The 25,636-nt window shown below is 36.6% G+C and overlaps 1 protein-coding gene across 1 annotated transcript in view; it reads right to left on the minus strand.

Moving 5' to 3' along the window:
* Positions 1 to 24,161, minus strand: part of nrip2 (nuclear receptor interacting protein 2) — a 54,406-nt gene extending 30,245 nt beyond the window's left edge. Inside the window, exon 1 of the mRNA NM_001123515.1 lies at positions 24,009 to 24,161. Within this exon, the coding sequence (NP_001116987.1) occupies positions 24,009 to 24,161 (153 nt within the window). The remainder of the gene's footprint in view (positions 1 to 24,008) is intronic.
* Between the last annotated feature and the right edge of the window lie 1,475 nt (positions 24,162 to 25,636).

The following is a 25,636-nucleotide window of genomic DNA, read 5'->3' on the forward strand; positions in this document are numbered from 1 at the left end:
ATTAGGAGGGCTTTTGCAGTGCGACTGTGGAAGGTTGCTGAAGAGGTGTTTAAAATCAGAACAATTAAACAACTAACATTGACCAATGTGATGTAGATTAACAGTAAAAATAACACAAAACAACACAAGGTCACAAATAAAGCAACAAACATAAAGCAACAAACCATAAAAAGCATTACAAATCAATAAAATCAATCCAGATTAAATTGAAATTATTTTAATTGAGATTTAAAAAGGATAGTGTCGGGATAGCGTACATCGAGGAAAATAAGTATTGAACTCATCATCTTTTTTCCTGGGAATAATATTTCTAAAGGAGCTGTTGACATGGAATTGAACCAGATTTTGGTAAAAACCCAAACAAAATAAAAATCTGAAGAATGAGTTCTGTGTAATAACAATGAAATGACATGAAGAGAAAGTTCTGAACTACTGCAACATATGTCATACTTTATATAAAAGGCTTTTTTGGTGATGGCAGCTTAAAGACGACTCTCTCATGATGAGTGAAGTCACATGCATTGCTCAGATGCATTCACAGACTTCAACAGTGTAAAAATCCTAATGGTTCTGTGGGTCTCGTCTATTTTTATTTTTTGAGCTTTTTTTTTTGCATTTTCAATCGGATTCGAGTCAGGTTACTGGCTGGGCCATTCTACAGCTTGATTTTCTTTTTCTGAAGGCATTTGAAAGTTTCCTTGGCTGTGTTTTGGATCATTGTCTTGCTGTAATGTCCACCCTGGTTTCATCTTCATCATCCTGCTAATGTAAATGTTGAACTGAAGCAGCTAATATTCATTTACAACAGGGAAAGTGGATTTCAGCTGCTGTGAGGGCATTCACTACCTTTCTACACCTAACATTATTCATGTGTTCAATAATTTTTTCCTGTGTCTTTTTATTTTATTATGCATAACTTAATTTGTAGATTAATTAGAATTTTTTTTTTTTTTTTTTTTTTTTTTGCATATATGGATTTATTTGGTTGTTACCAACATCCAGGGAAAATTTAAAGTCAACAGTGCCTTAGAAGTATGTTTTCGGAAAATGGTGACGTGTTCAGTGCTTATTTTGCCCGCTGTAAGTTTAATTTACTTACTATGTTATATATTATTTATTTATATACTATATATACTTAAGATTCAAGATGAAGCAGCAATTTATCTGTCTATGCACTGTAAAATATATTTATGTTCTTCTCTTTTAAGGTTTTATACTACAAACTTTGCTAAATGTAATTACTCTTTCTTTGTAATTTGTGAAATTTAAATAGCAGTTTTTTTTTTTTTTTTTTTGTGAAAATGTTTTCTAAAGCTATTTCCTTGTGTGTACAAATAAATTATTCTGTCAGCTTTAAAAAACAATTGGAAAAACGTAATTACCCCTGTTTCTCTTTATCTGGGTTTGCTCAGAGAGTGGAGCAGATTGATTTTGACAGGATTGATCCATAGCATTATGTCTCTTTCTCTCTCTCTTTTCTTTGGAGTTGTGACTGTCGCTAGTATAGTCAGAGTCATGTTGTCTTGACAGAGACCTGCTTTTGTGTGGTTCTGACAGTTGTTGTAGAAAACAGCCTCTGCATCTGATTACAGGAAGTCTCCGACAAACTAGATGACAAAAAAAGAGTGAGAAATGGGCATTTTTCGCAATATGACTCTTCTTGTTGTCATGTCAGGGCGACTTAACATTCAGTCACAAACACAATGCTTACAAGAGCAGGTTTTGTGTGTGTGTTTTTCAGCGTGACTGCATTAATCTGCATTAGACTGCATTAATATTTTATTTGTGGGAATAATCAAAAATACATTGTTTATAGTATAGTATAGTATAGTATAGTATAGTATAGTATAGTATAGTATAGTATAGTATAGTATGGAGTCAAAATGATTGGTTTTAGTTTTTTATGAACAATTGTTCTAAAAATCTGAACAAAAAAGTGAAGAAAATGTTTGTATTTTTTCCGTTTTTGTTTAATATAGAAAGAATACAGCATATGACTATATCGTAAAACAACCCAGAATCCCCACCCCCACCCAGGTAGATTGTAGATTCTATAATGACAGAAGTTAAAAGATTGCTGTAAAAAAAGACTAAAAAACAAGAATAATGTTAAACAAATAAAGAGTAGAAACTAAAAAAGTACAAATAAATAACTATCACATCATGAGATACATAAAGTGCATATAAACAGAAAAGCTGTACATTAGAAGGTAGAAACAAAAGATTTGATAATATCAAAAGTTATAATCCAAGTGTTAACAGTTTTTGACTGAGCTCCATGTATGCGCGCTTTTGAAAGTTCCATACAAATAGTGTCCAGCAAAGATAGACCCCATTATGATCGATTTTATGATTTTTATGATTAGATTTTTATTATTTTATTTTTTTTATTGAACTTCATATTTCAGATTTTCAAATAGTTGTATCTCAGCCATAAATTAGCCTAAAAAAACATTCGATGAAAATCTTTTAGATTATCTATAAATCGCAATTTTCAAATAATTGACCTTTATGATTGGTTTGGTCTAGGGTCACAGGGTTTTAATTGTAGTTTTAAAGTCAAATATATATGCAAATCTTCTGTCTAAATCGATTCAGTTCCACCAGATGAACTCTTTAAAAATCCATTTTTAACTTGCGCAAAAGACTGCATGAATGATTCATGATTCATTTGAGTAGCAATGTGAATTAGATGTGTGTGTTATTGGTATTTAGGGCTAGTTTGATTGCTGTCCTTGGGCTGAATGAGAAACATCTCTGACCGACCTGACTAAGCTGATCACTGTATTATCAGAAAGCATGTTTGGCCTAGAACAGCTTGTCTGAAAGTGCTGCGCTGTTGAGTTATGGGTAAACGGAGGTCAGTGGCTGTTAATGGTGAATTGACCGAGGTCAGGAGCCACTGTATATGTTACAGTATGTGCCTCTGCATCTACACCATCTACAGCAATCAATACATCTAAACGATGTTACTGTTTACCAAACAAAAAGGATGTTAGTGTTTACGAAAGAAGTAATGGTTCATTTGTGAAAGCCTTCGGTTGTATAGTCTGGTTTAGAAAAAGGTTTTTACAGTTTAGACGTGTTCTGTACATTTTAGAGCATATGTTCCCAAATAGTTTTCCAGTAATGGGTTGCAGCAGGGAAAGCATCTGCTGTGTAAAACATATGTTGGAATAGTTGCTGGTTCATTCCGCTGTTGCAACCCCTTAAAAATAAGGAACTTAGCCGAAGAAAAAAGAATGAATTAATAAATGTTCCCAAACAATCTCTCTGTAGATGGAATGACAAAATACAGTGCAAATATACATTTTTAATTAAAAGCATTGGCCTGAGTGTAAAAATGTTTGCTTGAGTTTAGTCTACTTTAATAAAACTGGATTAATCAGACAAAACATGTCAAAATTATGCCTGAATCTTACTTTGTTCTTTGAGATAACAAGCACCCGCAAAATACACGCAGAAAAGTGCTTAAGACACACAGGATGTGCAGCAATACACAAATATCTTTACATATGAAAAAAAAATGGATTAAAATGTTTAAAAAATATATTATTTTCTACATAAATATAAAAAACACCACCTGCCAGGGGGCTTTTTCTCAATTTATTCAGGACAGTTTGCATTTGAATATTGTCATCATTATTAGCAATATTATTTATTATATCCATATTTATATTTGTTGTAATAAAAACGAGTTTAGATTTGTCCACCTGTCGGGTTTTGAAGACATTACCATATGGGGCAAAAGAATAAGTGTGTTTAGACATAACTGTTTTAACACACTTTGTTATTGTTGTTCATTTATTAGTTTGCTGGAAATTAGAAATTTGAAACAAATTTTTGCGCTCAACAAGCAAAATCAAATATGTAGGCTAATGGTATTCAGTTTCTGCCATGCGCTTTAGACTTTGCACCTAGATCGTTAAAATAGAGCCCAATGTTATTAATTTTTCTATCCAAGTTTGGGTAAATAGACCTAACCAATGAGTTTTGTTTTAAATGTATTTTTTTTTTATCTAATTCATATTTTACATAAAATTTGGTTGTGTATTTATTATTAGTACATTGTTTGTTTGGGTACATTGGATAATAATATATAATGTAGATCATTTGAAATGAAAAACAATTATATAAGTATATATATATATACTGTATATTTATTATTGGTAACTAAAATAATGTTAGCAAAATTAACCTTATTTGAAAGTTTTGCCCAAGAGTTTTTTTTTTTAAATCAATGCTCTTTATCATTGATAATGCCGGAAATCACACTATTACATTTGTTATCATTCATCATTCATTACAACCAAATGGATCACGTATTTGCTTATAATATGATGTATTGATATTGATACATTAAAAAAATAAAAAACTACATCAAAAAACAATGCTGAGTTTCACACAATCAATTTGTGTAGGAACAGCATGAAAGAATTAAGTTAACTTATTAGTTTTACAAATTTAATTAGGTTGAACATTAAACAACCCATTTTGTGTTTAATAGACTTCTAATAGGCATCTAAATGTAGACAGCTTGGCTAAAACAAGGCTAAATTTGGGCTGTCAGTAAAAATCTAGACATCTAAGATTAGCCCAAAACTGACTGACAGACAGATGTGTAGTCATTCATTTCTGTTTATTTGATGACTAGTCTCATTTTGGCCTATTCTTAGACGTCTATTAGATTTTCACTAACGGCCCAAATTTATTTAACTATGTTTAGGCGTCTATTAGACATCTATTAGACATCTTTTAAAAACAAAAAAAATTGTTTGCTCGGAATTAGTTTAAAAAAAAAACTAACATTTTTAAGTGTATATGGAATTAAATTTTCTTACTGGCTACAAAAGAAATGCTTATTTGAGTTGAACCCATATAAACAGGTCTATATATTCTGAACATTCTCTTTTAAAAGAAAAGTAATGAGGAAAAAGTAATAACTACATCTTCTTAATGCAAACTTGATCTTATTCCTGATAGCTGGTGTAAAATGTGACCTGGGCAAGAGCTTTTCTCCCTCTTTCTCTCTCTTTGTGTGATTACTGGCTAATAGCTAATTATCAGATGGCAACAGGCTCGTCTTTCTCATTCAGAAGGCCACGTGACCTGCCTAATGGCTGATCTCAGCTCAGCACCAGACATCCTCCGACACACATACACAAACACACACAGCCAGCTGCTCTCACTCGCTCTTTCTGTTCATCTTAACCCTTCGCTTCTGCAGAGCTTTTGTACAGCTGTTTATTCCCAGACACAGGTAGTATTTTTAGCATCTCTCCTGGAGGAACATTTTGTATTGCAGTCCCTCTGAGGAGGAGAAGAGGGATGGAGGTGAAGAAAAAAAGAGCTCAGTCGTTCATCATGTAACCCTAATAATTAGCTCTAATGTTTCTCATCCGCAAAAACAAGGTCAATGAGGCCACCGAGGGCTTACAATCAGGACGCATAGCTCTTATTATGTGCTTGTTATTGAACTTTACACTCTTTTGCTGTTGAGTTAATTGTAATCTTTCATAATCTGTCAGTGTTGTATTTCTAATATTAACCAACTGGCTGTATATGTCATACTACTTTGTTAAAAAAATGAATTAATAAATGTGTATTAAATAGAGAGTTGAGTTTAAGGCTATTATATAAGTTATTATATACTGTAAAAGGGCTTGTCTGCAGACTGTTGCTGATGACCAATCAGATTCAAGTACTCTAGAGAGTTGTGTAATAGCAGAATTGAATTTATTTGATTAGTTATAGTGCACTAGACATTGCTCTTCATAATAGCCTGGAGCAGCTAATATGCTGAAACCTTATGTATTCAGCAAATGAAATATGATTTTGCCGGAGTTGTAAATGCAAGCTGCTAATCTTAAATGTGAGGCGGCTGACAAGAGAGTAGAATTTTTCTTTTGAACTGCTCTCATGGGTTGCATACAAAAAATAAACATACTACAGCAAGTGTACACTGACTGAGGATTTAATGATTCTTTTTTTTTTTTTTTGTATTTTGTTTTTATAATTCTGATTCTTATAATCTGGTTCTCCTTAATAAATCACAACTAGTCTGACAACACTTTTTTGAGTGTGAATCAAAAACATTTTGCATTATCAATATAGTCTAGTGAATTAGAAACGATCAGCGTGAACAATTTAGTTTGATTGCAAAGCAAGTGAATCTTACATACTGGTATCTTTTTAGTGTATCAGAAACATTCAGCTTGGCCAATTTACTCTGATTACCAAACAAGTGACTCTTCTAGTGAATCAGAAACATTCAAAATGACCAATTTAATCTGATTCGCAAAGTAATGATTCTTATGAACTGGTTTCTTTTTAGAGAATTAAAAACATTTAGTGTGTCTTATGAGCCAGTTACCTTAAAGTGAATCAGAACGATTTAGCATGACCCATTTTGTCGGATCCCCAAACAAGTGAATCTTATTAACCTGTTTCTTTCTAGTGAATCAGAACAAAGTCAACATGACCTATTTAGTTTGATTCCAAACTAGTGAATCTTATGAACTGTTTTTTTTTTAGTGAATCAGGAACATTCTATATGACCAATTTAATCTGATTCCTAAATTGATGACTTTTATTAACTAGTTTCTTTCTAGTGAATCAGAAACATTCAGTGTAACCCATTTAGCCTGATCCACAAGCAAGTAAATCTTATGCACTGTTTTGTTTTTTTGAAGCGAATCAGGAACAATGCATCTGACTCATTTAGTCTGATTTCCTAACAAGTGAATCTTATGAACCACTTTCTTTCAAGTGAATCAGAAATGTTTAACATGATCTATTTAGTCTGGTTCTTTAACTGGTTCTTTTTAGTAAATCAGATACATTCAGTTTGAAACATTTATTCTGATTCCCAAACAAGTGAATCCTATTAGCCCATTTCTTCCTAGTAAATCAGAAACAATCAACGTAAAAATTTAGTTTGACTCGAAGGCAAGTGAATCTTATGAACTGGTTTCTTTTGCGTGAATCAAATTCAGCATGGCCAATGTACTCTGATTACCAAACAAGCGACTCTTGTAGTGAATCAGAAACATTCAATATGACTACTTTAATCTGATTCCTAAACTAATGACTCTTATGAACTAGTTTCTTTTTAGTGAATCAAAAACATTCAGTGTAACCCATTTAGTCTGATTCCCAAACAAGTGAATCTTATTAACCCGTAATGTTCTGGTGAATCAGAAACGATCAAAGTAACAAATTTAGTTTGATTCCCAAACAATTGATTCCTTTGAACCTGTTTCTTTCAAATAAATCAGAAACAATCAGCATGACCCATTTAGTCTGATTCCCCAACAAATGATTCTTATGAACTGGCTTCTTTTAATGTATTTGAAACATTCAATGTGTCTAGTTTACTCTTATTACTAAACTAGTGACTCTTATGAACTGGTTTCTCTCTTGTGAATCAAAAACAATCTGCATGACCCATTTAGTCTGATTCCACAACAAATGATTCTTATGAACTGGCTTCTTTCTGGTGAATCAGAAGCATCAACATGACCAATTTATTCTGATTTCCCAAGTAAAGACTGTTATGAACTGTTTTCTTTCTAGTGAATCAGAAACAATCAGTGTGCCAAAGGTTTCTGATTTCTGACCAAGAGACTCTAGTGAAACGTTTTGTTGTTGTTGTTTGTTTGTTTGTTTTGTGAATCTGAAACATTCAGCCTGATTAGTTTGGTTTGATTCTCAGTTGTGGAGCTGAACTTTTTTATAGTGAATTAAATTGCAACACAATCATTTCAGTCTTCTATGAGCTGTTTCTTTTAATGAAAACTTTAATGTAACTTATATTTGTTTCTGGTTCATCATCATTGCAACAATGAATCATGATAATGAAGTGTTCACTGAATCAGCATATGACTCGCAATATCCTTTTCAGTGATGTCCATATCAAAATGAACAAATTTCCCCTGGCGTGCAGGCTGTCAGTCACGTGCTACAACTGTTTTACACACACATTCAGTCACTGTCTGCCCACACGAGTCTTTGAATGGTGACAAATATGCGTCCTTGGAAGGATTCAACAGACAGCACTCAGTTTTTCAGTGCAGTGAGAAGCGGCTTAAGGAGAGGAGTGCGTTTCTCCTGCGCATGATTGGCAATGTGAGTGTGCCCTTTACATGCTCACTGCTTTGCTTTCTGTGCTCTAGTTCACAGCGAGAGAGAGAGAGAGAGCAAGGGAGTATGAGAGAGAAAGAGGGAGAGAGAAGAAGGGATTGCAAAGGACCTAAGGGTTGTAGAGATGAAAAACAAACCTATGGTTATATAACCAGAACAACGTCACGTGACACTGGTGAGTTAATGAGAGCAATCACATACAGTATAAATGTACTTCATCCAGCAGCAAATTAGACATTCAAGAGACTCAGCACTTTCAGTTGCTGTTTGGTTGTTATTATATAGAAAACAGTTACTTGCGGGGAACTGATGTCTTGATTTAGTATGAATCTGCTTTATGTTTACCATTGTTATCACCAATAATATAATTTTAATCATGAATTTATATAATTTGTTAATGTGTGTGTACTGTATATATTGTATATACGCATAAATATACAGTGTGTGTGTGTGTATATATTACACGTTTATATATATTTATATTATAGACATTGAGTGTTTAGCAGCTTGAAATTATACATACTGGCCACTTTATTAGGTACAACTGCTTGTTAACACAAATTTCTAATCAGCCAATCACTTGGCAGTAACTCGATGCATTTAGGCATGTAGACATGGTCAAGGCGATCTGCTGCAGTTCAAACCGAGCATCAGAATGGGGAAGAAAGAGATTTAAGTGACCTTGAACATGGCATGGTTGTTAGTGCCAGACGGGCTGGTCTAAGTGTTTCAGAAACTGCTGATCTGCTGGGATTTTCACTCACAACCATCACTAGGATTTACAGAGAATGGTCCGAATAAGAGAAAATATCCAGTGAGCGGCAGTTCTGTGGGTGCAAATGCCTTGTTAATCGCAGAGGTCAGAGGAGAATGGCCAGACTGGTTCCAGCTGATAGAAAAGGCAACAGTAACTCAAATAACCACTCGTTACAACCGAGATTTGCAGATAAGCATCTCTGAATTCACAACACGTCCAACCTTGAGTAGAACAGGAAACTGAGGCTACAATTCACACATGCTCACCAAAAGTGGGCAATATAAGATTAGAAAAATGTTGCCTGGTCTGATAAGTCTCGATTTCTGCTGCAACATTCAGATGTAGGGTCAGAATTTGGCATCACCAACAGAAAAGCATGGATCTATCCTACCTTGTATCAATGGTTCAGGCTGGTGGTGGTGGTTTAATGATGTGGGGGATATTTCCTCGGCACACTTTGGGCCCATTAGTACCAACTGACCATCATGTCAATGCCACAGCCCACCTGAGTATTGTTGTTGACCATGTCCATTCCTTTATGACCACAGTGTACCCGTCTTCTGATGGCTGCTTCCAGCAGGATAACCTTCCAATCACCTCAGATTGGTTTCTTGACAAATCTGTAGCAACTGCATGATGCTATCATGTCAATATAGACCAGAATCTCTGAGGAATATTTTCCAGTACCTTGTTAAATCTATGCCACAAAGGATTAAGGCAGTTCTGAAGGCTCAACCCGGTACTAGTAAGGTGTACCTAATAAAGTGGCCATGTTTTAAAAGTATTTATTGTATGTTATCTATATTAGAATTTATTTATTTGTATATATTTATATGCTTTCGGGGGTCATCTGTCAGCAATTGCAACAGAATGCTAACAGCTTTCTTGTTTCATTATGTCTCTAAAAGGCTCTGAAAACATTCTCATGGGCAATACAAAAAAACGTCTTGAGTGGTTTAAGACTTGCACCTTCCTATACTTTCCTGTATTTCACACCCTAATCTTCCCCTTCCACTGACGGCTTCAGCAAGACTGTGCCATCTGTCTAACTGTCAGTAGGTATCAGTCTGCCCTCTCCCCCTCGCCACAGCAGGACAAGCGTGACATAACTGTGCCATCCATGAGCGTCAAGATCGAATCTGTTGAAAAATTGCTTATGACAGCTCTCACAAAGCGTGCAGGAAAGAGGGAATTGTTTCTCCACTTTTACATAACAAAACCCAGATGGTGATTTTTTTTCAAACATCTGCATGAACAGTAACAAAACTGAGTATGTAGTTCCTTGAGACACATTTAAACTGGTGTGTAAAAACAAGCAACTCACTGCCTCTGACAGCCAGTTATCTTCAGCTCGCACTTTTTGAGAGGCTCTGACATGGTAAGCTGTGCACACAGGCTCTTCCCCGCTGTGCTCCCAGATCATTTAAATGCAGGCTCTAATCATAGGCACATGCATATAAACACGCATGCTCATATTGGGATGCTTTCTTGGAGTGTGTGCTGGGATTTTGGGTATGTGCCATCTAATCAGAGTTGATGACAGCGGGATGGTTGTTACGCCAGAGAGAGAGAGAGAGACATAACCAGTACACTTTAATGACTTTTAGAGGAAGTAGATATCACTAAATGACCCGGACATTAACTTGTGGGTTATTACAGACCTGTTGTTTGTGTATGTTTCAGGTGGTAAAGATCAGACAGAGCTTTATCATAAAGGTGTTATAATAGGTGTTTATTAGCTTTGGGATTAGAGGTGAGGTATTATAATTATGTTGTCATGAGAGAAACCTTTTAGTTGTGTGTCCACCAATATTTGTCCACCAAAAGCTTCTGATGACTAAAAATAAGTGGGAAAACCTAAGAAGCTTAAGCTGTGAGGAATCTTATGTGGGAATATGCTACTCTGATTAATTCATGAGAGGATTAATTTGCGCACCGTTAAAGAGATTTCACTTCATAGCAGTGATGAAGCAAATAGAGGCCATATATGATACTTTTTGGGGTTTATTTTGTAACCTTGTCAAAACAACAAAAAATGCTGCATTTATAAGGCCAGGATAGTAGGTGGCGATGTCTCTCAGTAAAGAAACACTATGCACATCTGCACGTATGCTGACGCTTCTATTGGCACTTGAAAAGTTGAAAAATTCCCAACTTCTTCAGCGAGCAACACCACTGAAGCGGCGCCTACAGATCCACAATTCTGTTTGGCAACGCTTGACGTCACCCATTCAAAGTGAACGGGAAGCATTGACGCTTTGGGTTGTAGGGGATGGGGGATGGAATTGGCCCCCCTAATAGTAACTCTGGTAATTAGTAACTAGTTCATAGGCCTTTAGAATCATCCTAACTTCCAACACCCCCATCACCCTGATCTGAAGCACTTTATTTTGTGAAAACAACCATCTGAATGTACTTTATCCAGCTTATTGCATGGCTAAATGCCACATAGAAAATTGTTATCTGGGAATAACATTGCTTGGAATGTCACGACTGAACTAATAATAAGCTCATGCATTTCACATATGAATGTCAAAGAAACAATGGAAAAGAATACAGAAAGCATCAGTCAAAATATGCTAAATAGATGAACTTTTGCTCGGACACAAGCATTTACAATATCCAAGCAATCCAGCCAAATTTGTTTTAGGGTGTACTCACACTATGCTATTCGAACTGTGCCCAGGCCCGTTTCCTGGATCGTTTGAGAAGTGTGAGTGCTCTTAATCGGGCTTAGGCACAACCCCCTACTGCACGACAGCTGCACCTTGAGCAAACCTCCTAATTCCTGCAGCACGAGGACTTTGTTTGTTTATCAATCTGTTCTGCGAAATATTTTACAGCGTGTCACCAAACGACTTAAACAGTATAAATAAAGAAATCTCCACTGTGCTGTGCGAAAGCGCTTACTGAACATCGCATCGTTGGCGTCCCCAGGCCTTAATGTAATGTCAGTGCGGGCCGACGGGGGAGACGGGAGGGGGACAAGCGTGCTTCGGCCTGGTTCAAGGCAACTGTACATAGTGTGAGTACGCCCTAAGACTACATCTGACCCAAAACAAAAACTAAATTGTTATCCTAACCTCGTAACCTCCTCAAGAAGAGAAAAATTAATCTCTCAGTTTTAAGGGATGTAGAGTAATTGTAACTAGATATTAAAGTTTGAGGACAAACTTTATGGTGGCTTGAAAAGCCGAATCTGAAAGTTTGAAGTGGTTGAATTAGCATGTTACTAGCATGATTCTAGCATGAATTAGCATGCTACTAGGATAATTCTAGCATGAATTAGCATGTTAGTAGCATGATTCTTACATGAATTAGCATGTTGTTAGCATGATTCTAGCATGAATTAGCATGTTACTAGCATGATTCTAGCATGAATTAGCATGTTGTTAGCATAAATCTAGCATAAATTAGCATGTTACTAGCATGATTCTAGCATGAATTAGCATGTTGTTAGCATGATTCTAGCATGAATTAGCATTTTACTAGGTGGTTGCTAGGGTGTTTTAAGTGGTTGCTAGGTGGTTGCTAAGGTGGTGCAAGGCAGTTGCTAAGGTGGTCTGACTAGTTGCTAGGTGGTTGCTAGGGTGTTGCTAGACGGTTGCTAGGGTGTTTTGAGTGGTTGCTAAGTGGTTGCTAAGGTGGTGCTAGGCAGTTGCTAAGGTGTTCTGACTAGTTGCTAAGTGGTTACTAAGGTGTGGCAAGGTGGTCGCTAGGGTATTCTGAGTGGTTGCTAGGTGGTTGCTAAGGTGTTGCTAGGCGGTTGCTAGGGTGTTCTGAGTGGTTGCTAAGGTGTTGCTAGATGGTTGCTAAGGTGTCCTAAGTGGTTGCTAGGTGGTTGCTAGGGTATTCTGAGTGGTTGCTAAGGCGTTGCTAGGTGGTTGCTAGGGTGTCCTGAGTGGTTGCTAGGTGGTTGCTAAGGTGTTGCTAGGTGGTTGCTAGGGTGTCCTGAGTGGTTGCTAAGGTGTTGCTAGGCGGTTGCTAGGGTGTTCTGAGTGGTTGCTAGGTGGTTGCTAAGGTGTTGCTAGGTGGTTGCTAAGGTGTCCTGAGTGGTTGCTAGGTGGTTGCTAAGGTGTTGCTAGGTGGTTGCTAAGGTGTTGCTAGGCGGTTGCTAGGGTGTCCTAAGTGGTTGCTAGGTGGTTGCTAAGGTGTTGCTAGGCGGTTGCTAGGGTGTCCTAAGTGGTTGCTAGGTAGTTGCTAAGGTGTTGCTAGGCGGTTGCTAGGGTGTTCTGAGTGGTTGCTAGGTGGTTGCTAAGGTGTTGCTAGGTGGTTGCTAAGGTGTCCTAAGTGGTTGCTAGATGGTTGCTAGGGTGTTCTGAGTGGTTACTAAGGCGTTGCTAGGTGGTTGCTAGGGTGTCTTGAGTGGTTGCTAGGTGGTTGCTAAGGTGTTGCTAGGTGGTTGCTAGGGTGTCCTGAGTGGTTGCTAGGTGGTTGCTAAGGCGTTGCTAGGCAGTTGCTAGGGTGTTCTGAGTGGTTGCTAGGTGGTTGCTAAGGTGTTGCTAGGCGGTTGCTAAGGTGTCCCAAGTGGTTGCTAGGTGGTTGCTAAGGTGTTGCTAGGTGGTTGCTAAGGTATTCTGAGTGGTTGCTAAGGCGTTGCTAGGCGGTTGCTAGGGTGTCCTGAGTGGTCGCTAGGCCCTTACTAAGGCATTACTAGGCCGTTGCTAGGTGGTTGCTAGGCGGTTGCTAGGGTAATTTGGGTGGTTGCTAGGCAGTTGCTAGGGTACCCTGGTTGGTTACTAGGCAAGCCTCACATACATGATTGATAAAACATTTATACTTAGTAAGCATTTCTAGCAAGTTACAGTACTGGGCTAGTCAATATTAGCATGTAGCTAGTCACTGCTAGCATGTGTAGCATATAGGAAGTTCCGTTTGCTAGCATGAGTCAAACGAGCCAATCTCCAAGTCTCTACGATGTTCTGATGCTGAGATATAGCTGTTGATGAATGGTTGCTAGGGTACTCTGTTTTGTTGCTATGGGCGAGGTTACAGAGTGAACTTGAATGTGGTTGGTTGTCTTAGTCGAATGAACCAACCCCCATGTCTCTATGACACTGCTATGCAAAGATATGCATCTTGGCCTATTTTAATGGAAGTCTATGGAATCAATTTGGGGGCGGGGCTTGTGAGCTTCATTATCATATTGAGATGCTCATTGGTTGTCTGAGTCAGATGAGCCATCCCCCAAGTCAATAGGACACTGCTATGCAAAGATATGCATGTAGGCCAGTTATTAACATGAGTCTAGTTTGAATTAGCATGTTACTAGCATGATTCTAGTACAAATTAGCATGTCATTAGCATGTTTCCAGTATGAGTTAGCATGTCATTAGCATGATTAGCATATGAGTAGCATGTTGCTAGCATGATTGGCATGTCATTAGCATGTTAGAATTATAAGCATTTTATAGCACAGCTAATTACATTCTATAGGACAGTTGCTAGGGTGCAGTATGTGGTAGTTAGGGGTGTGGCTAGAAAGTTAAAAGGCCATCAGTGATTGGCTGCTGGCTAGACTGAGTTAAATGAGCTCAGCCATTAGTCTGTGTGACAGTCTGATGCAGAGTTATGAGCTCACAAAGTTTGATCCCATGTTAAGTCAATGAGAGTCTTTCGAATGGAAGTCTACGGGACAGTTGCTAGGGTGCCATAAGTGGTTGCTAGGGAGTGGCTAGTAAGTCTAAAGGTCATCAGTGATTGGCTGCTGACTAGACTGAGTTGAATGGGGCCTGACTCTAGTCTGTAGGACAGTCTGATGCAGAGTTATGAGCTCACAAAGGTTGACCCAATGTTAAGTCAATGGCAGTCTTTTACAATGGAAGTCTATGGGACAGTTGCTAGGGTGCCAAAAGTGGTTGCTAGGGAGTGGCTAGTAAGTTTAAAGGTCATCAGTTATTGGCTGCTGGCTAGACTGAGTTAAATGAGCCCAGTTAGAAGTCTGTAGGACAGTCTGATGCAGAGTTATAAGGTCACAAAGTTTGACCCAATGTTAAGTCAATGGGAATTTTGGGAATTTTCCGGGTCGTTTTTCGGAAAACCGAAAGTCGGATCAGTCGGAAAAGATATAGCAACCCGAGTCAGACCAGTTTGAAGGTTTGACGAAAGTTTGAAGTATGAAGCTTGAAAAGTTTAGGAGGAGATACACTTTAAAATTAGTCTCAGAAGAATAAGAAGAAGAAGAAGAAGAAGAAGAAGAACTAGAACCTAAAGTTCGTTGACGAACTTTGATGTTGGCTTGAGAAAGCCAACGTGACTGTGCCGGGGACTCAAAGGCAGTTGGCAGGAAGCACAGCAGTTGAGAAGTGGTTGCTAGGCGGTTGCTAAGATGTTGCTAAGGCATTCCTAGGTAGTTGCTAGGGTGTTCTGAGTGGTTTCTAGGCTGTTGCTAGGGTCCACTGGACTGTTAATCGAAAGGCCTCATTTACATTTTTGATCAAATCGAGAGAGAGAGAGGACTGATTTGTTCAGGTTGTTTAATGCAGATCACTATAGTATAGTTAGTATTTATAGTATATATTATAATCTGAACAAAATTACATTATAATAAACATCATATGAAGAAAAATATTAAATTAAAATACTAATGAAACAATAGCACATACATTTAGTTAATTTGTCTTTTATTTAATCAGTCTTATCAGTTTTGCAGTTAAAAAAGAGTACAGTCAATTTACAGTAATTTGCAGCGTTATATATATAGTTATATAGTTATATATACAGTTTACAGGAAGAAAATCGCATTAAATACAATATTAGACCATCTTCATCACGTGGTTAATTCTGACCAATGACGTTGTTCCACCCCACTGGCCACTAACACAATAGGTGCGTTCGACTTCATGCAGCGCTGCGCAGATCGATCGAAATCTGTCTTAAAGCGGTGCATTCTGGTAAGAAATCTTGTCCGGATTGATGCTGCGCCGACGCCACGTGACTGTCACATGTGGCATCAAAGTACCGCGACAGCGCTCCGAGATCAGACGGCAAACTCAGACCATGCAGCTTCTGAAGAGCGACTGCAGGAGCTTTGATGACGACACCGATATTACACGATTGGCCGAGTTCACCACATGACAACAAACACGTGTATTTCGGGTTTATAATTGGACAAATTCCGATTCAAAAGTTTCAAAACAAACAATTCACTTTTCACACCCTCTCTATCCTGTACACATCTTGCTTATTAAAAGACTACAAATATTTTACTGCAGTAATCATCTTTTGTTAAATAATCTGGTTATAAAGGTTAGCTTGTTTGCGCAGGTTTATTTGGAACTTTTTTATACAGACTATTTACTGCATTCATCCCCATGAACTATTTTATTAAATAATTATAAAATGGTTTTATTATTATAATATAAATATCTATTTTATTTCCTGTCTAGCAGTTTACCTGCTCTTTCTGGGAAACTTCTACATAGCTCACTTATTTTACCTTTTGTTGTTTTCAACACAATCTTTTTGGATTAAAATGCTTTTTTGAAAATGCATTCATTATCCAAAATAATGTCATTTATTAAGACCTAATCAAAACACCTTGTTTTGCTTTTTACATTGGAAATTTTTATATCTATAAATGTACATATGTAAACCCTTTTTTAGCATATTCAAACAAGAAGTATTAGCCTAAAGGTTGATGTTTAACTCCTAGAATTTATGCGTATTGCTTTGTATTTAATAAACCTGTTCGTTTTTATGTTTATATTAACCTCTCATTTCCTCTTATTTCTCTCATGCATTTGTTATATATTTTATTCATAATTCTCTCTTATTGTTTAAAAAGGAACAACAGTTTGTAGAGACTGTATTCTGTTTTATTTGTAAATGTTTTGTTGTTATAAATTAAAATAACAAAAAAATTATGATGACGCCATGTAATCGGTCATCATTACTGCAGCAACTTTGAGTCCCGAAGTGTCCAGCTGTCCGTCTTGACGGCTCCGTTTTCAACTCCTCCCCCGCCTGCGCTCGGCTAATCTCGTTGATCACCGGCTGCAGCTGAACCTTATGTCGAACGCACCTAATGTTATAATCGTAATATTTAATTGTCATCACCTGGGTGATTTTATTTTTTTTGGTACAGCATAGGCCAAAAGCTTGGCTTTCATTGTCATTATCACAAGTGAGGAGAAGGCTTTTTTGCGGCACAGAAAATTCTGTTTTGAAAGAAATATCTGAAGTAAACTTATGTTTTTGCCAACATAAAAGGGGGATAAAAAATAATCCTTATAACACTAACCATAAATTTGTGTATGTGTGTGTGTGTATGTATATATATATATATATATATATATATATATATATATATATATATATATATATATATATATATATATATATATATATATATATATATATATATATATATATATATATATATATACATACAGTTGAAGTCAGAATTATTAACCCCCATTTGATTTTTTTTTCCTTTTTTAAATATTTCCCAAATTATGTTTAACAGAGCAAGGAAATTTTCACAGTATGTCTGATAATATTTTTTCTTCTTGAGAAAGTCTTACTTGTTTTATTTCGGCTAGAATAAAAGCAGTTATTAATTATTTAAAAACTATTTTTGGGACACAATTATTTGCCCCTTTAAGCAATTTTTTTTTGATAGTCTACAGAACAAACCATCGTTATACAATAACTTGCCTAATTACCCTAACCTGCCTAGTTCACCTTATTAACCTAGTTAAGCCTTTAAATGTCACTTTAAGCTGTATAGAAGTGTCTTAAAAAATATCAGGTCAAACATTATTTAATGTCATCATGGCAAAGATAAAATAAATCAGTAATTAGATATAGGTTTTTAAAACTATTATGCCTAGAAATGTGCTGAAACAATCTTCCCTCCATTAAACAGAAATTGGGGAAAAAATAAACAGGGGAGCTAATAATTCTGACATCAACTGTATGTATATATATATATATACACACACACACTTTATTTTCACTGTTTGTAAATAATTGTTGTTAACATTTTTGCTTTAAAACATTATAATACTGTTTTTGCACAATAAATAAAATGTGATTTAAAAAGTGCAAACATTGTCTTTGTTAGAATTTACACGTGATTACAACGGTATAAAGACGTTCAGGTCCGACCGGACCGAATGGAAAGAAATTGTAGGTTTTAAAGATGGATTATTAGTTTTGTGGCAAGGACATAGCTGTTTTTAGAGGGTTAAAATACAGATTAAAAATAAAGTTAGAATGATTTTATATTAAATATGTTTATTGTATAATATACGTGAATGTTCCTTGGCTTTCATTTTCATTATCACAAGTAGAGGAGAAGGCTTTTTCACGGCACAGAATATTCTGTTTTGAAAGAAATATCTGAAGTAAAGTTATGTTTCTGCCAACATCAGAGTCATGCATTTTAAAACTCACAGGGTAGCAGACAGAAATGCATGCGGGTCGATTCCGACGCGGAAGATTCTGCATCCAGATCAGCACGGATCTCCCCGCCTCTTAAAGGGCCATTACTAAATTACAAAGGCCTCAAAAATAGTCTTCTGGCGCCATCTCGTGGACACTCTGACACGCTTTGAGTCTGAATTTTACAAATTTAATATAAAAAAATATTTATAGGAAAACTGTTATTTATAATTACACCAAATAAATATGACAATTATCAGTAATTTCAAACACATCTTTTGGCCAAATTTGAGGATTGTATACTTTTTTATATGCCCCAAATACTCGATACAATTTTTTAATAAAAAAATTTTTAATTCAAAAACTACAAATCTTATCGGCATGAGGACATACAGCAACCATCTCATGAGCAGAAGGCAGCTTTTGACCAAATTTGGGGCTTGTAGCATCTAAGTCCTGGGAGGAGAAGCGATTGCTTTTTTTAGGTCAGAAGCCGGAATAATAATAATAATAATAAGAATAAGTTTAAGTAGCATTACAGTATGTTGGCTTTCTCAAGCCAACATAATAACTAGACAGTAAAGTTCGTCGAGACAAACTTTGAGGCTGGCTTGACAAAGCCTGTTGGTAATAGTTTATTTAGTTTAAAAACAGTTTGAAAAAGTATAAGTAGCATGTTATTAGCATGATTCTAGCATGCATTAGCATGATTCTAGCATGGATTAGCATGCTATTAGCATGAGTGTAGTACAAATTAGCATTTTATTAGCATGATTCTAGTATAAATTAGCATGTTATTAGCATACTTCTAGCATGAATTAGCATGTTACTAGCATGATTCTAGAATAAATTAGCATGTCACTAGCATGATTCTAGTATGAATTAGCATGCTACTAGCATGATTCTAGCATGAATTAGCATGTCACTAGCATGATTCTAGCATGAATTAGCATGTTACTAGTATGATTCTAGCATGAATTAGCATGTTACTAGCATGATTCTAGCATGATTCTAGTATGAATTAGCCTGTTACTATCATGAATCTAGTATGAATTAGCAGGTTATTAGCATGATTGTAGCATGAATTAGCATGATTCTAGTATGATTTAGCATGTTACTAGAATGATTCTAGCAAGAATTAGCATGTTACTCGCATGATTCTAGCATGAATTAGCATGTTACTAGTATGATTCTAGCATGAATTAGCATGTTACTAGCATGATTCTAGCATGCATTAGCATGTTACTAGCATGATTCTAGTATAAAGTAGCCTGTTACTATCATGAATCTAGTATAAATTAGCAGGTTATTTGCATGATTCTAGCATGAATTAGCATGATTCTAGTATGAATTAGCATGTTACTAGAATGATTCTAGCATGAATTAGCATGTTACTCGTATGATTCTAGCAGGAATTAGCATGTTATTAGCATGATTATAGTATGAATTAACATGTTACTAGCATGATTCTAGCGTGAATTAGCATGTTATTAGCATGATTTTAGCATGCATTAGCATGTTACTAGCATGATTCCAGTATGAATTAGCATGTTATTAGCATGATTCTAGTATGAATTAGCATGTTATTAGCATGATTGTAGTATGAGTTAGCATGTTACTAGCATGATTCTAGTATGAATTAGCATGTCACATAGCATGCTTAGGTGGTTGCTAGGGTATTCTAAGTGGTTGCTAAGTCGTTGCTAGGCAGTTGCTAGGGTGTCCTGAGTGGTTGCTGGGTGGTTGCTAAGATGTTGCTAGGCGGTTGCTAGGGTGTTGCTAGGTGGTTGCTATGGTGTTCTGAGTGGTTGCTAGGTGGTTGCTAAGGCATTGCTAGGTGGTTGCTAGGGTGTTCTGAGTGGTTGATAGGTTGTTGCTAGGCAGTTGCTAGGGTGCTCTGATTGGTTGCTAGGTGGTTGCTAAGGTCTTGCTAGGCGGTTGCTAGGGTGCTCTGTGTAGTTGCTAAGATGTTGCTAGGTGGTTGCTAGGGTGTTCTGAGTGGTTGCTAAGGTGTTGCTAGGCGGTTGCTAGGGTGTTCTAAGTGGTTGCTAGGTTGTTGCTAAGGTGTTGCTAGGGTGTTCTGAGTGGTTGCTAGGTGGTTGCTAAGGTGTTGCTAGGTGGTTGCTAAGGAGTCCTAAGTGGTTGCTAGGTGGTTGCTAGGGTATTCTGAGTGGTTGCTAAGGCGTTGCTAGGTGGTTGCTAGGGTGTCCTGAGTGGTTGCTAAGGTGTTGCTAGGTGGTTGCTAGGGTGTCTTGAGTGGTTGCTAGGTGGTTGCTAAGGCGTTGCTAGGCGGTTGCTAGGGTGTTCTGAGTGGTTGCTAGGTGGTTGCTAAGGTGTTGCTAGGCGGTTGCTAAGGTGTCCCAAGTGGTTGCTAGGTAGTTGCTAAGGTGTTGCTAGGTGGTTGCTAAGGTATTCTGAGTGGTTGCTAAGGCGTTGCTAGGCGGTTGCTAGGGTGTCCTGAGTGGTCGCTAGGCCCTTACTAAGGGATTACTAGGCTGTTGCTAGGCGGTTGCTAGGGTAATTTGGGTGGTTGCTAGGCAGTTGCTAGGGTACCCTGGTTGGTTACTAGGCAAGCCTCACATACAAGCTTGATAAAACATTTATACTTAGTAAGCATTTCTAGCAAGTTACAGTACTTGGCTAGTCAATATTAGCATGTAGCTAATCACTGCTAGCATGTGTAGCATATAGGAAATTCCATTTGCTAGCATGAGTCAAACGAGCCAATCTCCAAGTCTCTACGATGTTCTGATGCTGAGATATCGCTGTTGATGAATGGTTGCTAGGGTACTCTGTTTTGTTGCTATGGGCGAGGTTACAGAGTGAACTTGAATTTGGTTGGCTGTCTAAGTCAAATGAACCAACCCCCATGTCTCTATGACACTGCTATGCAAAGATATGCATCTTGGCCTATTTTAATGGAAGTCTATGGAATCAATTTGGGGGCGTGGCTTGTGAGCTTCATTATCATATTGAGATGCTCATTGGTTGTCTGAGTCAGATAAGCCATCCCCCAAGTCAATAGGACAATGCTAAGCAAAGATATGCATGTAGGCCAGTTATTAACATGAGTCTAGTATGAATTAGCATGTTACTAGCATGATTCTAGTACAAATTAGCACGTCATTAGCATGTTTCCAGTATGAGTTAGCATGTCATTAGCATGATTAACATATGAGTAGCATGTTGCTAGCATGATTGGCATGTCATTAGTATGTTAGAATTATAAGCATTTGATAGCACAGCTAATTACAGTCTATAGGACAGTTGCTAGGGTGCAGTATGCGGTAGTTAGGGGTGTGGCTAGAAAGTTAAAAGCTCAACAGTTATTGGCAGATTGGTAGTTGGAGTTAAATGAGCTCAGCCATTAGTCTGTAGGACAGTCTGATGCAGAGTTATGAGCTCACAAAGTTTGATCCCATGTTAAGTCAATGAGAGTCTTTTGTAATGGAAGTCTACGGGACAGTTGCTAGGGTGCAGTATGTGGTAGTTAGGGGTGTGGCTAGAAAGTTAAAAGCTCATCAGTTATTGGCAGATTGGTAGTTGGAGTTAAATGAGCTCAGCCATTAGTCTGTAGGACAGTCTGATTCAGAGTTATGAACTCACAAAGTTTGATCCCATGTTAAGTCAATGAGAGTCTTTTGAATTGAAGTCTATGGGACAGTTACTAGGGTCCAAAAGTGGTTGCTAGGGCGTGGCTAGAAAGTTTAAAGGTGATCAGTCATTGACAGTTTGATAGTCTGAGTTAAATGAGCTCAGAGTTCTGTGCGACAGTCTGACGCAGAGTTACGAGGTCACAAAGTTTGGTCCAATGTTAAGTCTATGGGATTTTTCCGACAGTCCCGGGACGTTTTTCGGAAAACCGAAAGTTGGATCAGTCTGAGGAGATATGGCATACCGAGTCAGACCAGTTTGGAGGTCTGGTGTGAGTTTGGTGGTAATAGCTTGAAAGTTCAAGGAGTAGATAGAGTTTGAATTTTAGTCTCAGAAGAAGAATAATAATAAAATTAATAATAATAATAAGTTTAAATAGTAGAACAGTAGTCTGGCTTTGACAAGCCAGCCTAATAATAAGTTTACGTGAGATAACAGTATGTTGGCTTTTCAAGCCACCATAATTAGCATGATTCAAGTATACAAGAGAAGACACTGTGAGGTCTTCAGCATGGTTGTGCGTGCGTGCGTGCGTGTGTGTGTGTTTGTGTGTGTGTCTGTACTGGTTTTGGTGGTTTATGAAGAAACAAATTTGCATAATTACATGGGAATGACCTAACTGTTTATATGAGGACATGCCTTACACCCTTGCAATTAAAAAAAATAAAAAATCTTATCAATTCTATTAGTCTTCAACTTATCATGGTATTTTAACATTCAAAATATGCCATGGGTTTCCCATGATGCTTGGGTTCATGGATAGGGGTACTGTAAGGCCATAAAATAAGCATGTTTACAATATAAAATACATAATGCTCATGGAGAGTCCTCATAAACCACCAAAACCAAAACTCGCACACAACCTATGAGGTCCCCATGAGTAAACATGAATATTAATCATACAGAATTAAGTATTTAGCATGTAAAAATGTCACCCTGGATCTCAAAACCAGTCTCATGTTCCAGAAATACATTAATTTAATGCCAAAAATCATTCATTCATTAATTTTCCTTCTGCTTAGTCTGAGAACATGCAAACAGAAATGCCAACTGGCATAGCTGAGACTCGAACCAGTGACCTTCTTGCTGTGAGGTGACAATGCTAACCACTGAGCCACTGTGCCATCCCTTCCAAAAAATTATTAACAGTGAAATGATTGTGTATTAAAATCATGTTCTAAAAAGACTTTTGTTTTGTAAATTTCCTGTACTGAAAGTACATCAAAATTAAATTCAAGAACTTAATCTGGGCAACTTTTAAGGCAATTACTTTGTATTTGCGTTTTTTTTTTTTTTGATAATCCACAGATTCTAGATTTTCAAATTGTTGCATCATGGCCAAATATTGTCCTCTATCCTTACATCTTGTCATCAGTATCAATGAAAAGCTTATTCATTCATCTTTTAATTTTGACATTTATGATTGGGTTTTGTGGTCCAGGGTCACAAATGTAGTTTTTGTTTGTTTATTTGAAGGTTGGGTTTAGGGTTTGGGTTGGAGTACGAGTTCAGAATATATACAGTATAAAAGTCATTACATCTATGGGAAGTCCCCACAATGATGTTTGTGTGTGTCTTTTTACTACATTATGAGGCCCAATTGTCCCCACAAGTATAATAATACCAATCATAAAGTTTTAATAATGTAAAACTGCAGAAGGTTTTCTAGAAGGGTTGTTTATGGTTAAGGTTTGGAGAATTTTGGAAAATAGAGTCAGTACAGGACAATTGATTTTGTCTATGAGAAGACCCCATAAAACATGAAAACCCATCATGTGTTGTGTGTGTGTGTGTGTGTGTGTGTGAGAGAGAGAGAGAGAGAGAGAGAGAGAGAGAGAGAAAGAAAGTGTGTGACTCTAATCTAGCAGCATGGAGGGGAAGCCGAACACCGGATCTACTGATGTGTCAGAAAACATTCACAGCCATGCCTGGTTGAGGAGCGCTAAATAATGCATCACATCCCCATGGCATGTAGCATTTGAAACTGCCTACTGATTTACATGCAGAAATATTTACAATTATATCTGTCTGTCTTTATACCATTGATAGACAATCCAAAAAATCTCACCAAGTCTTTAGATGTGCCCATTCTCTTGAGCCCGTCCAGAGGCAGAAGATCGGCCGAGTCCTTGTGAGTGAATTGAGTGGCTTGTTTGAGTCTCCTCTGCTGATGCATGATGGCTTTGTCCCTCATCTCCAACTCCTTCTTGCCCTCACTCATGGTTTTTGGTGGCGGAGAGGTGAAATAAACACTAACCGAAGCACTAATGAACCTACTAAGCACTGATGGGTGAGAGTCAGCAAGACTGTGACCCTGATTTACAGCTAGACAGTCTCATACACGCTTCCCCTAAAGCACACACACGCATGTGACAAATGCAGGTTCAAAGGCATCAAAAAATGGCCAATTTTCCACCCTCGAATAGCAAGTTCTAAGCAAACATAAGTTGGAATTACTCCGCTTAAGTCCCCCGTTGTAATCTCTGGATCCTGATAATCTGCTCCAGTGGATTGACAGCTGTCAGTCCAGTGCAGTGATTGGTTTGGTGTTCATGGTGTGTGTGTGCGTGTGTGTTTTGGAGAGAGCTCCGTCCTGGTGATGTTCACCCTGTCCTTGCAGCGCTGCAGAGACGAAGCGTCCTTCTCTCTTTCCCTCTCGTTCTCTATCTCTCCTCCCCTGCTCTCTCTCTCTCTCTCTCTCTATCTTTCTGCACCTCCCTCTGTCTTTCTCCACCTACTTCTCTTTCGTTTCTCTCGCTCTCTCTCTCTCATACTGTCCTTTCAAAGTGACTTTTCATTAATTAGCTTCGATTGTTGATGTTTTTTTTGACATACTATGCTTGACCTTCATCTTTTGTGTTATTTTTACCCACACACACATGCACTTGTGGTAAAAATACTTATTTGGAAGTCTGCCCAGTAGATTTAACACCTTGTACACAACAAAGTGACATTTTTTGATCAGAAATAAGATTAAAAGTATAGATGTTTTCATTAATATTTAGAATAGATGTTTAATATTTGAAGGTAGTTTAAAGGGTCATTTATTTGAGATATTATTTATGTTTAAGTCATAATTTCAGCCTTCAGTCTCATGCCTCATCTTTCAGAAATCGTTCCAACCACTTATTTGTTACTCAAGAAACATTTCATTTTATTATCAATGCTGAGAATAGTTGTTTTATCTAAAATCAATGTAATATTATATATATATATATATATATATATATATATATATATATATATATATATATATATATATATATATATATATATATATATAAAGATTTGATATATTATTGTAATTATTATATATTAATTAATATATTAGATTTTTTATATAATTATATAGTATTTATTATTTAATTATTTAGTATTTATTATTTTAGTATTTTGTTTAAATTATGTATTATTTAGTACTTATTCAGGTATTTAGTATTTAAAATTATATATATATATATATATATATATATATATATATATATATATATATATATATATACAYATATATATATATATATATATATATATATATATATATATATATATATATATATATATATATATATGTATATATATATATATATATATATATATATATATATATATATATATATATATGTATATATATATATATATATATATATATATATATATATATATATATATATATATATATATATATATATATATATA

Source organism: Danio rerio, chromosome 4, assembly GCF_049306965.1.
Source record: "Danio rerio strain Tuebingen ecotype United States chromosome 4, GRCz12tu, whole genome shotgun sequence".
Lineage (NCBI taxonomy): Eukaryota > Metazoa > Chordata > Actinopteri > Cypriniformes > Danionidae > Danio > Danio rerio.